General features: G+C 44.3%; 1 protein-coding gene and 1 long non-coding RNA gene across 5 annotated transcripts; one reads left to right on the top strand and one right to left on the bottom strand.

The window, feature by feature from the left end:
* Positions 1 to 386: 386 nt before the first annotated feature.
* ISCA1 (iron-sulfur cluster assembly 1) lies at positions 387 to 14,905 on the bottom strand. The gene is made up of 4 exons (XM_030292972.2): positions 14,720 to 14,905; positions 7,149 to 7,202; positions 3,684 to 3,789; positions 387 to 2,078 (listed from the first exon to the last, which is right to left on the bottom strand). The coding sequence occupies exons 1-4, from the start codon at positions 14,798 to 14,800 to the stop codon at positions 1,930 to 1,932; spliced, it is 390 nt and encodes a 129-aa protein (XP_030148832.1). The 5' UTR covers positions 14,801 to 14,905; the 3' UTR covers positions 387 to 1,929.
* On the top strand, positions 8,106 to 16,158 carry LOC115499216. 4 transcript variants are annotated; one of them, XR_003964081.1, is made up of 3 exons: positions 8,106 to 8,670; positions 13,957 to 15,232; positions 15,397 to 16,158. It is a non-coding gene; the product is annotated as an uncharacterized LOC115499216 (long non-coding RNA). The 4 variants fall into 4 exon arrangements; XR_003964080.1 differs by having other exon boundaries at positions 8,114 to 8,670; positions 13,929 to 16,158; XR_003964079.1 differs by having other exon boundaries at positions 8,115 to 8,670; positions 13,947 to 16,158.
* The last annotated feature ends 1,692 nt before the right edge of the window (positions 16,159 to 17,850 follow it).

Raw genomic sequence — 17,850 nt, forward strand, 5'->3', positions numbered from 1 at the left:
AGGTGAACGGCTGAGAACCTTTCTGGAGGTGAACATAAAGCCTGGATGACGGATGTGGGAAAAGCATCGCAGGCAGGGACAAGGACACAGGGGGCTGTAAGAAGGAGTCCGTGTGGGAGGGAGGAAGGGAAGCGGGGAGGAGACAAGGCTGAAGAAAGGCGATGCTCAGGTCTCTGGGGCCAAGAGCGATCCCAAAGGCTCTGTCTGTCAGAGGGCCAAATGGAGAACGACGCCAGAAGACTGGACACAAATGCATCGGGTGGGGAGAATTCCCGTTAGCGACGAGACTGGTTAGAAAAACGCAGCCATTACAGCTACAGCAACAGCTACAGCTATTATTCCCAAACCCTTCTTCCTTACAAAGAAAAGGCAATCTTACGATCACACAGAGGCCACGTTCTTTTTTATTGACACAATTCATTCTCTACACACGTACAGTATTGCACAAATGACAGGTGGACCGACAAGTGTATTAACAATATGAACTCGCAAGCACCTACAGAGCCACCGCGCTAGGTTTTGGTGCATTCCGTGCCGGGTACTTCAGTAAACAGGACGGACAGAAGTGTGACAGCTACCTCATGAGAACCGGCTTTCAAAAAAAGCATATGTGTTGTAGAACAGTATGTCAAACCCAGGAAAATCACTAAATGACAAAAGGAACACTGTCAAAGAAAAGGTGGTAGTGACAATGTTAGGTTAAGAATTTCACTGAACTTGAGATTCAGAAAACGTACACGTACTGGGAATTTGAAGAAAAGACTCTCATGTTCGGCCCTCATGAAGACCCTCAACATTCGAGAAGGATATTTCTGGGGCACTACAGTGTCCTCTCTACTGTAGAAAACATGTCTCATAGTTCTAAAGAAACAAGACGGTAATTCACATGAGTGGGTTTTAAAATAAGATTCTTCTCACTCAAAATAAAATAAACTAAATAACGATCTTTGTCAAATTACCAGAAAATCTTATCAGAATGCCAACCAGATAGAGAAGCCAGTCCACACGCTGACCGTTGCTGCCTGCCTCAGACTGTGGAGCCGGCGTGTCCCCTACACAGAAGGGGACACGAGAGTGGTCCCAGCTCCGCTGCTACAGAGCCTACGGTGTGAGGGTGGGCAGAAGTCCTTCAGCTTCCCCGGGGGTTGCACCCCAGGTACAGAATTGAGGGGTGGACTGGATGGCTTTTTAGGCACCTTTCAACCAAAAGGATCTATGCCAGCTGGAGACTCCACCGTGGAGGGGACACTGAGGGTGGCAAAAGAAATGGATTAAAAATGGTGGGTTAAGTAATTCTTACCTTTAGATGACACTGCTCGGAACCTTTCTGCACTGCAGTTCAAGGAAACCTTTGCTCGATACTTTCGTCTGCCAGCTGCTGCTAAGGGGTAAAGCAAGTGAGGCATCTGACAATGAAATTTGGGACAAAAATGTAGAAACGCTGTACCAAGTTTGGGTAGAAAAAACAGTGCGCTCCCGCGTCCCGCCAGCAGTCAGGATCTTCCGCCTCTGAACTTTAAGAGCCATCAATCTGGTTGCTAAATGCACATTCGCACCACTCAATGGAGATCTATGCAGTGCACGTTATCAAGTACGTTTCCTGAAATCCTCCCAGGAAGGCGGCTTTCATGAAACTGGTTCTAATAAAAAGGATGAAAACATGGAAGTGCAGGATAGGATTTTTTTTCTTTATAGATCAGGAAAATGACTCAAAGAGAGTAATGGCTTCTCATTTTCTGCCCTTTAAAAATAATACAAATACCACTTCTTTAGGAATCTAATACACTGGCTTCACTTTCAAAATGCATCATTTTATTTTCCTCATAAGGCAGTCATACGTTATAACCTTTCAGCACGCGACAGTCACATCATTTCTTCAGTAAGCCCTAGGACTTCCATGAGTGTTCCCGGAGCTCACAGCCAGAGCAGTCAAATATTAAAGCTTTCTCCACAGCCACACGTTCCTTTGATGTTTGGGTTATTGAAAACAAACTCACTGGATAACTTATCTTCAACATAGTCCATTTCTGTTCCTAAAAGTGTCAGCTGTGCTTTCTTCTCGATGAACACTCTGACTCCTGGCGGGAGAAGAAAACAAGTGTCACATAAATAAAACCTGCAGAGTAAACACTCACAAAAGTCAAACAGGAAGCTTCTGGATCAGTCCCACTATTTCCTTTAAGGGATTTAGTGCTCAGTTTCCTGTCTGTCCCTTCTTTTCCACCCAATAACCTAAGTCAAACACAATGACACTGGCTAGACTGTTGTGTATCAGCAAATCCCATGACAATTCTATGCAAAACTAGAATTTGCTTTGCACTTCACTCCTTTTTCCAATATGCAATATGAAGGAAATGAGTATATTCTCGGTGAGACTTCTGTAAAGACAAAGTCCGGAAAATGCGCGAGAACTCTGCAACGACGTCTGTACACATGACACAGTGGCAAGCCTAGAGGCACACAAGGACTGTGATACACTGGGCTGGTTTCATAAGACCAGCCAGTGCACCGCAGCCGTTTTGTGCTGCTTAGGGGCTGGAAAACTGGTAACAACCTAACTCCCTAGTAATTACGCAGGTAGAAGTTGGTATCTTCGTAAATATAATCAGCTTAAGAAAGCTTTCCAGGGTGCCTGGGTGGCTCAGTGGTTAAGCATCCGACTTTAGTTCAGGTCATGATCTCGCAGTTCATGAAAACAAGACCGCATCAGGCTCTGTGCTGACAGCTCAGAGCCTGGGACCTGCTTTGGATTCTGTGTCTCCCTCTCTCTCTGCCCCTCCCCTGCTTGCACGCTCTAAGATAAATAAACATTCAAAAAAAATTTTTAAAAAAACCCAAAACTTAAAAAAATAATAAAATAAAAAAGAGAAAGCTTTCCTCCTTATAAGAAACTTAGTAATTACTCATATATAAACTACACATAATTATTAGAACTCCTCTTCTTAAAAATGAAAACATTTAAGATATTTAATGTATTGATCTAAAAAACAACACACTGGGGCACCTGGGTGGCTCAGTCGGTTACGTTCGACTCTTGATTTTGACTCAGGTCATGATCCCAGGGTGGTGGGATCGAGCCCTGTGTTGGGCATGAAGCCTGCTTAAGATTCTGTCTCTACCCCTCTCCCCCACTCGCTCTTTCTCTAAAATAAAAGAAAAAATAAAAACTACCTATTAACAAAAATAGGTAGTTTTTTGTTTTCAATAGGTTTTATCAGATTCTTGGGTTGGGGCAGGAGGCAGGACATAATTAAAGCACTGACATTTTAAATAAAAATGAAAAATACAGATTCCTCAAAAGCATGAGATGACATTACTTATTTGGTACAGACGTCAAACTGCTGCTTCGCACACGATGCGTGGTTCAGTATGAAGTTTAATCATTTTAAAACCTTTCTGCACACAGTGATTATTTTTTGTAACTGAAATAAACACACGAATGATAATCCATCAGTTACTAAGAGCACAGCCTATTTAACCTCTCCATGCCTCAGTTTCTTCATCTGTAAAATGGGGCACGACATGGTACCATTCTCACTCAGCTGCTGTGTATGAATCACTTAATACACGAAAGGCCATCAAACCAGATACACTGAGCACCACATAAGCCATTCCTACTATCATCTTTACTCTTCTTGCTGTTCAAGGTTAAAGATTTGACGCCAAGTTTGCTTAAAACTCACCGTCTTGAACAACTTCTTCATCAGAATCTCCTTTTGTCTTTGTATATTCTAGAGTATAAGAAAGGCCATTACAACCCCTGGTTCGGACACCAACTTTCAGACCTACCTGAAAAAGCATTGTAAATAAAACTTAAGTTTTAAAGTAGTACATATTAAACAATTACATTCATAAAAACCCTGGCTGGTTGACCCTGTATGTTTCTTTGTAAGCTCAAAGATAAATATTAGATTTCTCGTTATAAAATGTCCCTTTAGGAAGTGGAAGGGGGAACATGCACTTAAAAAATTTAACTATTTAACAAACATCACTGCAACACTAGTGGGGATCCTAAAATAAAAAAACAATTATGTGCAAAGAAAACAGTACAGAGGGGTCAAAACTCCAAAAAGCCAGTCACTATCACTCTACAAAAGATATCTCCTATGGTTTTCTCATTTTTCTTCCAGTCCTCGTCATATATACATACACTCGAAACACAGGTTTTATTACAGCAGGAATAAAAGTCTTATTGTCTGCTTTGTTTTTGCCACGTAAGACATCATCTTTCTGTGTGATCAGCCTTCACAACTATCATTTGCATGTAATGCCTCAGTAATCCACTGTACCACAGTAAGCTGTGCCCCACCCGGGGCGTGCACTCACCACCCCGCGATCCAGAGTCACATGCTCTACTGACCGAGCCAGCCAGGTGCCTCTTAAAGAAGAGTTTTAATTCTAAACATTAAGAATTTTTTTTTTATTTTTTATTTAAAAAAAAATTTTTTTTTTTCAACGTTTATTTATTTTTTGGGGACACAGAGAGACAGAGCATGAACGGGGGAGGGGCAGAGAGAGAGAGAGACACAGAATCGGAAACAGGCTCCAGGCTCTGAGCCATCAGCCCAGAGCCTGACGCGGGGCTCGAACTCACGGACCGCGAGATCGTGACCTGGCTGAAGTCGGACGCCCAACCGACTGCGCCACCCAGGTGCCCCAAGAATTTTTTTTTTAAAGGAAAAAGAAAAGTATCTGATGGCAGAGACGGCTACCTACAAATTCTCGATTGTTTGTGCCCCACCTCACTGCAGGAGATGCTCTCAGGAAGTTTCTGTGTGGCTAGGTTCACCGAGGCTCACAGGCTGTCACCTGGCAATCACCCTGCCTCTACACGGGGCCTTAACTCTAAGGCAGACCTGTGTACACATTCTCGAGTACCAGAAATCAGAAGATTGCAGCCAACACAGACGTAAGAAGTTTAAAAGGTGACCAAACCGCACTTTTAAAATACCAACGTCTATCTTAACGTGACTGCCTAACAACACCTACCAAATGCCTACTCTTGGATCCTATCTGCTTTTTCATTGAAGTGTATGGTAAAACTATCACCATACAAAGGAGGATTTCAGCCAGTAGACCCTGATTCTCTCAAAAGCAGCGATGTGCACTTGCTTCAGGAAAACAGGGAGTAGGAAAGACGTGTGGCAAAGAGGGGGGCTTACAATGTTGGGGTGCCTGGGAGTCTGGACAGCTGAAGCATTCAGACAGCCGAGTGTGTCCTTATACCCTTACACAACACGGAGACAGAACTGTGCTCTTATTCACTTTCAGAGTGAGAGCTGACAGAACACGGGAGGGAGTGTCCCGTACTGGGCACCATCAATAAACCGTCTAGCTCAAATTCTGAGGCACGTGTCCTAAGTATGGGTTTAAGCTAGCTTTTATCTTTGTCACTAAGAGGCCTCCAGCAAGCAGGAAGTCCTACTACTAGGAACGAATACAGACGCTTACAGAATACATGAAAATACAGCTGTAGGTACCTGGAGCCTGGAAAAGGGATTGCCTGTGCCCTTAGCGACTCCAACGAAGTATGTGTTCCATCCTTTTCACGTCACTATGAACAAACATTCCTCAAATCTACACAGCTAAGTTCGTGGTCCATTTGGTCATCGATCTATCAATGGAGCTGGAATACTGATATATGTATGCAGTAATTCTTAGGAGGACCGTCCAGAACTTCATGCAATTGTAAGGTAAATTGCGCAACAGAAGCTAGAAACCACTCTGTAGTCTAATTACTCAATATTAACAGTCTAGTACTTGGATGTGATTTATGGTACTCCACAGGCAATTAACAATGCACTAAGATGAAGGTGAGGCACACACCCCCTACTGCACAATTCTGCGTCTAGGACAGGCCATGTCGGTGCACTACACCATGCTTACAGGCTTAGCCCTCTAAGCAATGGGCCTGGCACGCTACAGACATGAAATGTTTGCTGCATGATGGTTGTGGCAGCACTGGATGTAAACAACCCCGAAGACCGTTAGTATGGGCGGTTGGCTAAATAAATAAAACCTGTTCGATAAAACACACTAATAGATGCAACCATTAAAAAGAATGAGGTGGGTCTTCCTGTAATGACACAGAAAGAACCTCAAGCTATTATTATTAAGGACAAAAAGTCAAGTGTAACCACAGCATGTATGGAATGCTTTTATCTAAGTGCGAAGAGACATACACACAAACAAGCACAGGCATAGTCTAGGTCAGTAGTCCCCATCAGGGAATCATTATTGGTTGTCACAACTAAGGAGTGGGGCAGTGCCACGGGTACCTATGTGCAGAGGCCCAGGATACTACTGAACATCCTGCATTCCACCTCCAACAAAGAATTATCTGGCCCAAAACATCAACTGTGCAGAGACTGAGAAACCCTGGTGTAGACAGATTAAAAATGTACACATTGTGTTGGAAAGGACAATGGGAGGTAGCCCCTTAGAAGGATGAATGACAATCAAGAGTCTGGGGTCACAAAACGATGTCTTCTCCATTTAATACCTTGTTATAAAATAATTTTGTTTTTTTTAAAAACCTTGAGTGAACCTTTACTCTTTTTTTTCAACATACTTAATTTTATTTTTTTAAATTTACATCCAAATTAGTTAGCATATAGTACAACAAGGATTTCAGTAGATTCCTTAGTGCCCCTTACCCATTTAGCCCATCCCCCCTCCCACAACCCCTCTAGTCACCCTCTGTTTGTTCTCCATATTTATGAGTCTCTTCTGCTTTGTCCCCCTCCGTTTTTATTATTTTTGCTTCCCATATGTTCATCTATTTTGTCTCTTAAAGTCCTCATATGAGTAAAGTCATATGATATTTGTCTTTCTTTGACTAATTTCACTTAGCATAATACCCTCCAGTTCCATCCATGTAGTTGCAAATGGCAAGATTTCATTCTTTCTGATTGCCGAGTAATACTCCATTGTATATATATACCACATCTTCTAATCCATTCATCCATCGATGGACATTTGGGCTCTCTCCATACTTTGGCTACTGTTGATAGTGCTGGAGTGTAGCTTTACTCTTTAAATAAAAATCCCTAACCAATGAAAACATACTGTTTATCACAAGATAAATTCATTGTGAAAACAGGACTTCAATTTTTTTAGTAAATATTCAACTGATTGGTTTTACTTACATGTTCAGGCTTATCTTTAAGAAGCTGTTTTATCTTGTTTACTGCTGAAGGTGTCTGAAAAAAGAACAAGTTATTAAGTTTTTAGCTGCAAAACTTGCTTTTTTTAAAGCCCTATAGTTAGTTCCCTAGCTTTGAGACTATTCAAGTCTATCTTCAGCAAACTCATGTGACAAATTTATATTCCACTCTTGCCCAAGTACTTTATGGCTTTTATAAACAAACATATGAACTCTCAATACAAAGCATTTTATTTTTATTAAAAAAATTTTTTTTAATGTTTATTTTTGCCAGAGAGACAAAGCGTGAGTGGGAGGGGCAGAGAGAGAGGAAGACACAGAATCCAAAGGAGGCTCCAGGGTCTGCGCTGTCAGCACACAGCCCGATGTAGGGCTTGAACTCATGAGCTGTGAGATCATGACTTGAGCCGAAGTCAGACGCTTAACCGACTGAGCCACCCAGGAGACTCTATTTTGATTTTTAAAATATCTTCTAGCAACATCCTTTGAGTCTTGCTCCCCCCCGTCAAGGTCAGCTCCCTGTCATTAGCGCTGGTACTCTCTACTTACATCACAAATGTAATTTTTCCAAGGAGCATCTATTTTGTGCTGCTACTACATGCTCAGCACAAGTACAATTCCCAACACAGAGATCAGGTGCTCAACAGTCAATGAATGACTCAAGGAATCACTGGGGAAGCCGATCTTCAGGCGGTTTTTCTGTTGATTATTATTAACTCTATTGCCTTTTTTGCTTACCCCTAATCTATGTCAAACTCGTCAAAATGCATACAGGAAACAGTGATACCAGCATCAACCCAGGGTGTGCCTCGGTACAGTCCTGCCACATGGTCCCACAGATACTAAATGTGGCTTAAAACAACATCTCAGGATATCCGGACAAACAGAAATAAGCTGGTCAACTACAGAAGCAAGCACAGGGAGGCATTTTTCAGGAGTAATGCTGTTTAATCTAGCCCATTTGTCCTCAAGATGGATCAACATCACCAACCCCGCTTTCTCGGGAAGTGCGATTTTCCAAATTTACCAAACTGGTACTCTTGGATCCTATCTGCTTTTTCACGGTGCTGTCAAGGACAAAGTCTGTTCCAGGGCATTCCTGCTCCACTTCTTGGCTGTGTCCCAGCCTGTGACTTGGCTTAAATGGGGAGAAGAGACCCTCCTCCTCAGGATACAATAAACGAGCTCACGAAGTACACTCCGAGCAGTGCCAGGCACAAAGAGCTCAATATAAACCAGCCCTTATCACAATGAAGAGAGTATATTAGTGAAGACATCATGTCCTTCCTACTTTGTTTTATTAGCTCCTCAGCTGGCAACGCTGTGCTGGTCCTCCAGTTTTTTGTACCGGCATCTTACTGGTTTGTGAAATCCCAGGGAGTGGACATTATGACCTATGACTCAGAAGCAACTGTAGCCAAAACTCAAGCCCGTGCTGAGGGAACAGACCCAAAGGATGGCCCCAAAGCGTGCTCTTCTGGCCTGCCTGGAGGGGGCTCAGCCAGGTAAGGATGTTGAAGCAGAGTCTGGACCCAATTTAGAAAGGCCACGAAACCAATTTAGAAAATTGAGACTAGTATTTTTTAAAAACACAAACTAGGGGCGCCTGGGTGGCTCAGTTGGTTAAGCATCTGACTTTAGCTAAGGTCATGATCTCACAGCTCCTGAGTTTGAGCCTTGTGTTGAGCTCTCTGCTGTCAGGGCAGAGCCCAATTCAAAAGAAAAAAAAAAAAAAAAAAAAAAAGGTAAAAAAAAAAAAAGTCACCACCAGTCGGTGGTCTATTAAAAAGCCTTTTCCCACAATTCTACCAGAACAGGAGCCAAGCGGTGTGACAAAAGCAGACAACAGGGAACAGTACGCAGGGGGAAGAAGAAGGAAATGGAAAAGAGAATTTTGTGGTTTTTTTTCTCTTGATATTATGGCATATCAACCTCAAACAGTTACAGAAATATTTCTGAAAAGATGTTTAAAAACACTCATTTGTCCTTCTCAACAACTGCCAGTAAAAACTAGCTTCCGTAATTTTCATGGTCATACTTCCCATATTGAGTCCTGAATCTAACCTCTGTCCTTAATCTAACTACTGTCAAAGAGCAAAGGATTTCCAATAAGTGAAAAAACAAACAGACAAACAAAACCCCAGACAGGGCCATGGAAAAATATCCATTTCAAGTATAACTTGCCCTGTGATGCTGGGAAGTCAAAGATGAGGAGGGTTCACCATTCACCCCTCCATGACCAAAACAAAGCAGACAGGGTATCAACACTACTCTGTCAGCAGCCCCTTGTGGTTTTTATCTCCAAGTGATGATTAAATCACCTAACTTGGCTTTCCAAAATGATGTATTTTCTTCTTTTCTCAACTCTTAGTAGGAAAACACTTAGACACAGTAAGTAAAAACAATTCTTGGAGTGGTCTCCCTATCCCAAAGCGGCTGACTTCATGTCTTGTACTGTTAAGGGAAAAGTAACTGGTGTGCCTGGGAAACGTCATTATAGGAGCCAAACCAAGTCTTAATGTTCCTGTGTCAGAGGCCAAAACCAAACATACTCCATTGGGAGGAGTGTTATTAATGATGGAAACCCAGCTGAGTACTTATTTAAGGGAAAGATATGGATCTTACAACTTGCTGAGAAATTTGATTTTCAGAACAAGTCAGAATGACTAACAGGGAACATGTGGCACTTAAAAAAATGCTAGCTCTTAAAGGTACTTTCTGTATCTTGGGGCCAGGCAGAAGCTGAGGATCACGCTGGGTTGTCTATTTGCATACACTAGCACCTCTGCAAGAAGTAAACTCAATCTGGCAAACAGTGCTAGAACTTCGGCTAAACAAGCTCCAGGCCTGGTAGCCTTCCAATTTCCAAGCACTCCCCCCCAACAACTAAGACACCTATACTTTTCCAAGGAAAGTATAATATACCTTAATTTAGGTATAATTAAGGACTTATTCACCTGAGATTTGACCAATGAATTAAAATTTAAGATTCCATGGGGCGCCTGGGTGGCTCAGTCGGTTAAGCGGCCGACTTCGGCTCAGGTCATGATCTTGCGGTCCGTGAGTTCAAGCCCCGCGTCGGGCTCTGTGCTGACAGCTCAGAGCCTGAAGCCTGTTTCGGATTCTGTGTCTCCCTCTCTCTGACCCTCCCCCGTTCATGCTTTGTCTCTCTCTGTCTCAAAAATAAATAAAAAACGTTAAAAAACAAAAATTTAAAAAAAAATAAAACTTAAGATTCCAGGGGCGTCTGGGTGGCTCAGTCGGTTGAGCAACAGACTTCGGCTCAGGTCATGATCTCACGGTTCATGGGTTTGAGCCCCACATCAGGCTCCGTGCTTAACACTTGCTCAGAGCCTGGAGCCTGCTTCTGATTCCATGTCTCCTTCTCTCTCTGCCCCTCCTCCGCTCACGCTCTGTCTCACTCTGTCTCTCAAAAATAAATAAATGTAAAAAAAAAAAAAATTAAGATTCGTGGGATGCCTGGGTGGCTTGGTCAGTTAAGTGTCTGACTTCGGATCAGGTCATGATCTCCTGGTTGTGGTTTGTGAGTTCGAGCCCTGCATCGTCTCTGCACTGACAGTGTGGAGTCTGCCTGGGATTCTCTCTCTCTGCCCCTCTCTCCCCTCAAAATAAATAAATAAACTTAAAACAAAATTAAGATTCTTGAAACTTGATTAAATACAAAGATAGTTTTTAATCTACTCATATGTATATCACAGAACAAGACAAAAGGCCCTTAAAAAAAGATTTCAGCCTGTTTTTGTAGCAGAAACTTTTCATTCGCAACACTGTATCTCCTTAATTCCTCATGCAATTTTAGTATTTTGCTGTTCAAGAAAACAAAATTAAAACCAGAGCTAACTCCAGGATTACGTATACTAAACACGCGTCAACAACTACAACCTATTTTAATTTCATTATAAATACGGCATTTTAATGTTTAGAAGATGGTAACTAGCAGCCAATGAACAAGTCACAGTATATTTTAACTCGTTCTTTAACAGCTAGGGGTGGCATTATAGTGTTTTCCCTTTTGTCTTTTCCTATTCATCTCTGTGTATTATGTAGCCCACATTTTAAAAGTTTAACATGTCTCTCATTTAATACATGGTAATAAGCACGTTATTAATGATTTACTAAGTACGTTCCAGGTGCTTAATGGTTTACATGCATCATCTTATTCTCACAATTCTGTGATTTAGGTATTAAAGATTAAATAATTTGCACAGAGACAGTAAGTTAAAGAACGAAGAGTTATGACTCCCAAACTTAAAAAAAAAAAAAAGTATTATTTACAGTGACTACACCAACTGAATGTACTCACCAACCCCATCTACTCTAATTTAACCAATCTCTCATTGTTACACATTTAGGCTACTCCCAATGGTTTCTTGGAGAATACCCTTAAATGGCCTAAATACAGAAATCTTACTGCTTGGTCACTGTTCCAAAGGACTTCTGGTACTTGTCCTTCAATGAATTAACAGCTCCTTACTGGGACTCTAGTATCATATTGTTCCCTAGCCCTTCTCAACCAGGTGCCACCGGAAAGTTAAGTCTTAAGGCACCCACTGAACATAATGAATTAACTTCTCTGTGCTCATGAAGAATGATGCTGGCTATGTACCATTATTCTCTTACAGCTTTGCTTGAGCTTTACGCACAGCTGTAGGTACACCCCTCATCCTAAATTATGGTTACATTAATTCTGATTTGTAGAATGATGGAAATAAAAGCCTCTGCCAGCAGGGCAGTGTTAAATCTTCAAGTTCTTTTGTCATTTTTCACTCTGCCCCCTACAAACTCAATTTCAACCGTCAGTTCCTGGATATGTAGAGTAGGGACAGCATCCTCTTTGGATGTGCCTCTGAAGATGTCCAAAGGTACTCACTTTCATGTGGTGGGGTGGAGTCTTAAAACACTCAATCAAGGAACCATCTCTGGTTTGCACCAAAGTGTTTAGGACAGCCTATCACCAGATGAGGCCTTTTGTTCCAGCAACCCACCAATCCTCTCCTGGATTAACATCAGTTAATGTAGATAATTTGGAAGCATGGAACCATGTTTTCATTTCATCAATTCCTTTTCCTAACCTTTTGATGACCTCTGGTAGGCTGCACAGGTACAGCACTTTAACAAGTTTGCGCCATGTCAAATTCCTGATGTGAAGTTTATACATCTAGGTAGCGCTGATCTCTTCCTCCTCATTTTACTGAAATCTCTAGTTTCTTTTGCTTTCATCCACATTCACTCATTAGCCCTTTGATCACCTCCTTGCTTCCGCACTTGACTTAAAATATTTGCAAGGGACTTAAAATATCTGCTGGGACTTAAAATATTTTTTGCAAAAACACTAGAAAACTAACAAACAGCAATACATGCATGCCATAATGTCTGGAGACTAGGGAACATATGCTAGGATTAAAACGACTGCATCAGGTGGAAAGCAGCAAGGACCTTTGTCTTTAGCACCAGCTAAGATCACAGGGAAAGAAACTTAAAAAGTCACCCAGACAGTTAAACAGGCTAAGTTCAGACAATGGACTTTGGCAAGTTAATCAGAACACTTGATCAGATGCCAACAACAGAGCCCTGCTGAAATAAGACATGACACGGTAAGGAGCTGTTACAATTCTGTTAGCAGAATTAGCCTGGTAAGTGGTAACGGGTAATGAAGCAGGAGAAAGTAAGTGTAGACAGCTCAGGTCTGAGAATGTATACTGTCATTATTCCTAGTAATTCCTAAGGGTGGCCAAGGCCTGGCCCACAACTGTGTCCCTGGAGGGTGGGAAACTGTGTAACACATTCATTTCTTATACTGAAACAAAGGAGGTCTTAAATGTCAGCTGAATGACAAGGAGCAAAAGGGAATGACTTAGAGATTTTGAACAAGTAAGTAATGATATGCTAAATGATGGACTTCTCTTTCTGGCTCTACCATTACCAGTGGTAGAATTCTTTTCAATTCTGAGTACTATGTTTTTTGTTTTTTTAATGTTTATTTATTTTGAGAGAGAGACAGAGTGTGAGCAGGGGAGGGGCAGAGACAGAGAGAGACACAGAATCCGAAGCAGGCTCCAAGCTCTGAGCTGTCAGCACAGAGCCCAACGTGGGGCTCAAACCCACCAGCCACTGACATCATGACCTGAACTGAAGTCGGAGGCTTAACCAACGGAGCCACCCAGGTGCCCCAATTCTGAGTACTTGTGAACTGAGACTGAAAGACACAAAGTATGACTCGTGTCTTGTAGTATGACTTGTTGTGATTTCAAGACTTTGGAAAATTCTAAGCTCTGATAATGATATCTTCCAGACATGAAAACAGGCGTGTGGTACAGAAATAGTAATACAGAATAATCGGGATAACCTCTGTACAGGCTGAAAACAATGAACCATTATAAAAGTGAATTCTCCTGCCTCATCACAACTTTCTTCTGTTTTGCTACAACTAGTTTTCTGGCAACAGGCTTTCTTATAGCATTAGCTTGAATGGAATCTAGGATTCCTTTAGAGAATCTACTTTCCCACTCTCTAGGTGGTGAATGCTTGCACAAAGGCTTCTCCTTCATCTCTTGATGGGTGTGTGAGAAGTTATGCTGATCATAGGCTTTCCTATAAAATTCAACTCTTTCAAAATGGCAAACACAAGTGACTGCTTAACGGACATGGGGAGTTTTCTCGGGGTGAAATGTTTTGGAACGAGATACAGGTGATGGTTGCACAACACTTGGTACTAAATGCCACTGAATTGTACATTTTAAAGTGGTTAATGTTATGTGAGTTTTCCCTAGGCTAAAAAGAAAAACAAAAACAAAAACAACTGCACAGTGCACCAGGGATCCCGTATATGCATGGTAAGCCCTGCGGTGAGCATCTGCGGTATGGACTCTGGGGCCCTCCGAGTGTGTTTGACCTTTCACCTAGAAAACGCTCACCCAGGGTAGAGATTTTTATCCTTCTTTGTCCTTTGTGAGAGCCGACCGCGGCGGAGGCCTGCTGGAGGCACACAGGGTGTTTCAAAAAGCCTCCCCTCCCCGATCCCAGGAAGAAACCCTTTGTGCGCTGCAGCCTTGATCTCGGCGAGGGGTGGGCTTTGTTGAAGCTGCGCTCTCACGTCGCTCGCCGCGCTCGCCCGGAGGTCCCCCGGCGAGCTACCGCCCTCCCGGCGCACCTCGAGGGCAGGGGTCGCGGTTCCCTCCCCCAAACTCCCCGGAGTGCCGGGCGCCGAGCTCTGAAAGGCCCGCGACGCACGCATAGTCGCGCCCCTGGGCTCGCGGCGGGCTGCCCCGGCCGGCCGGGGACTCGCGCACACGCGGCGTCCCCCAACCTCCGCATGCGGCGGCGCGCGGCCTGCTGGGAAACGTAGTTCCGGGGGCGCCAGGCTCCCGAGGAGCAGCCCCGCCCGGGCTTGTTTATCTCTCCAGCCGGGGCGAGGCGGGCAAGGCGGCGACGCGGCGGCCGCGGAGCGCGCCCGGAGCCCTGCTGCCGTGACCTCCTCGAGAGGGCGGAGGTGAACCAATGTCACCCGCCCGACCGAGCGCCCCGGCCACTCACCAGGGTGAGGGCGGCCCGAGTGGGCTGCAGCTTCCTCTTGCTCACAGCCCGGACAGTGGCCCGGACTAACGAAGCCGACATCCTCGCCGTCCCGGCGCCCGGGTGCCTTGCGCCGGAACTCGGCCACCTCAGCCTCTCTCCATGGACACAGCGGCCGCATTGACGCCACAAGCTCCTGCGCACGGCGCCCCAGGCCCCGCCCCGCGCGAGCCCGCCCCCGCCGCCGCCATTGGGCGGGCCGTGTGAGTGACGGACAGAGGGCGGGGCGCGGAGCTCCGGCCATGGGCACGTGACTTGATAGGCGCAAAGGGCCCGGGGGCAAGGTTGTCTTTGCAAGGACGGCCTCCGCGCTACGTGGGGAGTGGGGCTGGGGCGCGCAGAACGCCTGCACTTGTGGACTCTGGAGGCGTGTCGCTCCACGACCTGCCCCTGGGAAAGATGCGGCGTCACTCCTTAAGAACGCTGAGCTACGAGCGCTGGTGCTCTCCAAAGCAGAAGGGTTCCGAGGCGCAGGTACACACGTTGGTCTTCCTTTTGGTTCAGCTAGGCAGTTCTTAAGAGCATGGACTTACCGCAGAATCGCGAAATAACCCAAATACTCACCAGGCTACCTCCTCACCGCGGGCTGTACTGCACCGGATGTTGGAAGATGGTGCTAATGCAAGTTTCGCTTTTAGGTGCTGACTTTGGAACGCCGACCAACCCGAAGATGTGATTGGACAGATCTGTCAACATTCATAGTGAGAACCATTCCGTAAGATTGAACGCCTGTTTGTCAGACCTTGTAGTGGCTGCTCAGGGCCTCCTGCCTTTTAATTCTCCAAGTACACCTATGCTTTAGGCATTATACCAGGCATGCACTCACAGGAAGCCTGGTCAATGGAGGGTCCAGGAAAGAATGAGAGATCCTGGAGAACAGAAGTGCTGCAGAGTTAGCAGTAGGGGGGAGGAGGAGAACGTAAAGGATGGGTGGCTTTTCTCGTGGAAGTGCTAGAGGTAGAGGGGAAAAGTAGTATCTGTGGAATGGTGATGGCAAGGAAAGACTCTTGCTCAGTGTTTTGATGTGAAAAGAACTAATCAGTGTGTTTTAGAGCCCAATTTATCTTTAATCCCCTAGAGCCTATAGGTTTGGATGGTTCAGAATTCCCTTAGGTAGTTCTATCTCCCTGCTACTGAAATAGAACTGCATGACAGCAAGAGAATGGTTATCTTTGCCTCTAAGCCCTCTAAGCACAAAAGAAGCAGTGAGTTTAGGCGATGGTAGTATGGTGGGTTTGTATCTTGGCTTCCTCTCCCTAGATCGGTGATTTGGGACGGCGTATTTTACTTCTTGTGCCCTTCCTCTTACTGATGCTATGAAGACTAAATGGAAAGCCCTTAGAAGATTGTATGGCACCTAAGTACTAGAAACTCAATAAAGGTTGCTAGTTATTCATGGATAAAGATGTCATATACTGTGAAACCGTGGAATCACAGCGGTGGATACACATGCCATTCCACATTTGTCTAAACCCATAGAACGTGTCACACCAAGAATGAATCCTAATGTAAACGGACTTTGGGCGATAATGTTGTGTCCACATGGGCTGTCAGTTCTAACAAATACCCGACCCTGGTGCAGGATGTGGATAGTGGAGGGTTTTGGCTTGTGTGGGGACAGGGGTATCTGGGAATTCTGTACTTTCCATTGTTTTGTTGTGAACCTAAAACTGCTCTGAAAAATAGTGTTAATAAAATGTTAAAAAAAAAAAAGCCATGTATCATTCTTAATTATTGAAATATCATTATGCAGTCATGTAGAACGTTATAGGTTTCAAAAGCACCCTCGAGGGGCGCCTGGGTGGCTCTGTCGGTTAAGCACCGACTTCGGCTCAGGTCATGATCTCACAGTTCGTGAGTTCGAGCCAGGCGTCTGGCTCTGTGCTGACAGCTGGGAGCCTGGAGCCTGCTTCGGATTCTGTGTCTCCCTCTTTCTCTGCCCCTCCCCTGCTCATGCTCTCAAAAAAATAAACAAACATTAAAAAAAATTAAAAAAAAAATTTAAAGCACCCTCGAGCACATAGTCTCATAGCAGCCTCACCGTTTTTTTTAGGCAGGTGTATTGGCATAGCTAGTTTAAAAATGATAGGGGCGCCTGGGTGGCTCAGTCGGTTAAGCGGCCGACTTCGGCTCAGGTCATGATCTCGAGGTCCGTGAGTTCGAGCCCTGCGTCGGGCTCTGTGCTGACAGCTCAGAGCCTGGAGCCTGTTTCAGATTCTGTGTCTCCCTCTCTCTGACCCTCCCCCGTTCATGCTCTGTCTCTCTCTGTCTCAAAAATAAATAAACACATTGGGGCGCCTGGGTGGCGCAGTCGGTTAAGCGTCCGACTTCAGCCAGGTCACGATCTCGCGGTCCGTGAGTTTGAGCCCCGCGTCGGGCTCTGGGCTGATGGCTCAGAGCCTGGAGCCTGTTTCCGATTCTGTGTCTCTCTCTCTCTCTGCCCCTCCCCCGTTCATGCTCTGTCTCTCTCTGTCCCAAAAATAAATAAAGGTTGGAAAAAAAAAATTAAAAAATAAATAAATAAATAAACACTAAAAAAAAAAAATTAAAAAAAATAAATAAAAAAAATAAAAATGATACATAAACTCTGGCCTTTTAGTAGGGTGTGCCAGAAAGTATTTTTAAAATCTAGTTCTAAATGTTCTGATTCAAGATCCCACGCATGCTTGATACCTTCATCTATTTAATACACACTACTCAGTTTTGTTTTAACTTGGCTGGCTGTTTTGCATGTGAGTGGTAAGTCCCATAACCTACTTGTTCGTGGGTCAGGCATACCTAATGTTATTTGAAACTGATGTAGGTGGCTGAGCTAAACTGGCGTTAGAAGAAAGCTTTCACGACTGTGTAAGAAATATGTGAGCGCCCTTATCTCAGGACAGCAGCTGCCCTGGGGAGTCAGGAGGCGGCTGTAGTTAACTGCTGAAGGAGTTGGCAAGCTGGAACCACATTTAGATTCCCACCAATAGGAAGAACTTAAAATAGGGAAATGTTTAACACTGTGCACTTTGGCCCTTAGTTTCAGGGTTCTAGACGTTAAAGTGTTTTCCTAGTAAGACCTCCCTTGAGCATCACTGCTCTGTGAAAGGGCA

Source organism: Lynx canadensis, chromosome D4 (assembly GCF_007474595.2).
Source record: "Lynx canadensis isolate LIC74 chromosome D4, mLynCan4.pri.v2, whole genome shotgun sequence".
NCBI lineage: Eukaryota > Metazoa > Chordata > Mammalia > Carnivora > Felidae > Lynx > Lynx canadensis.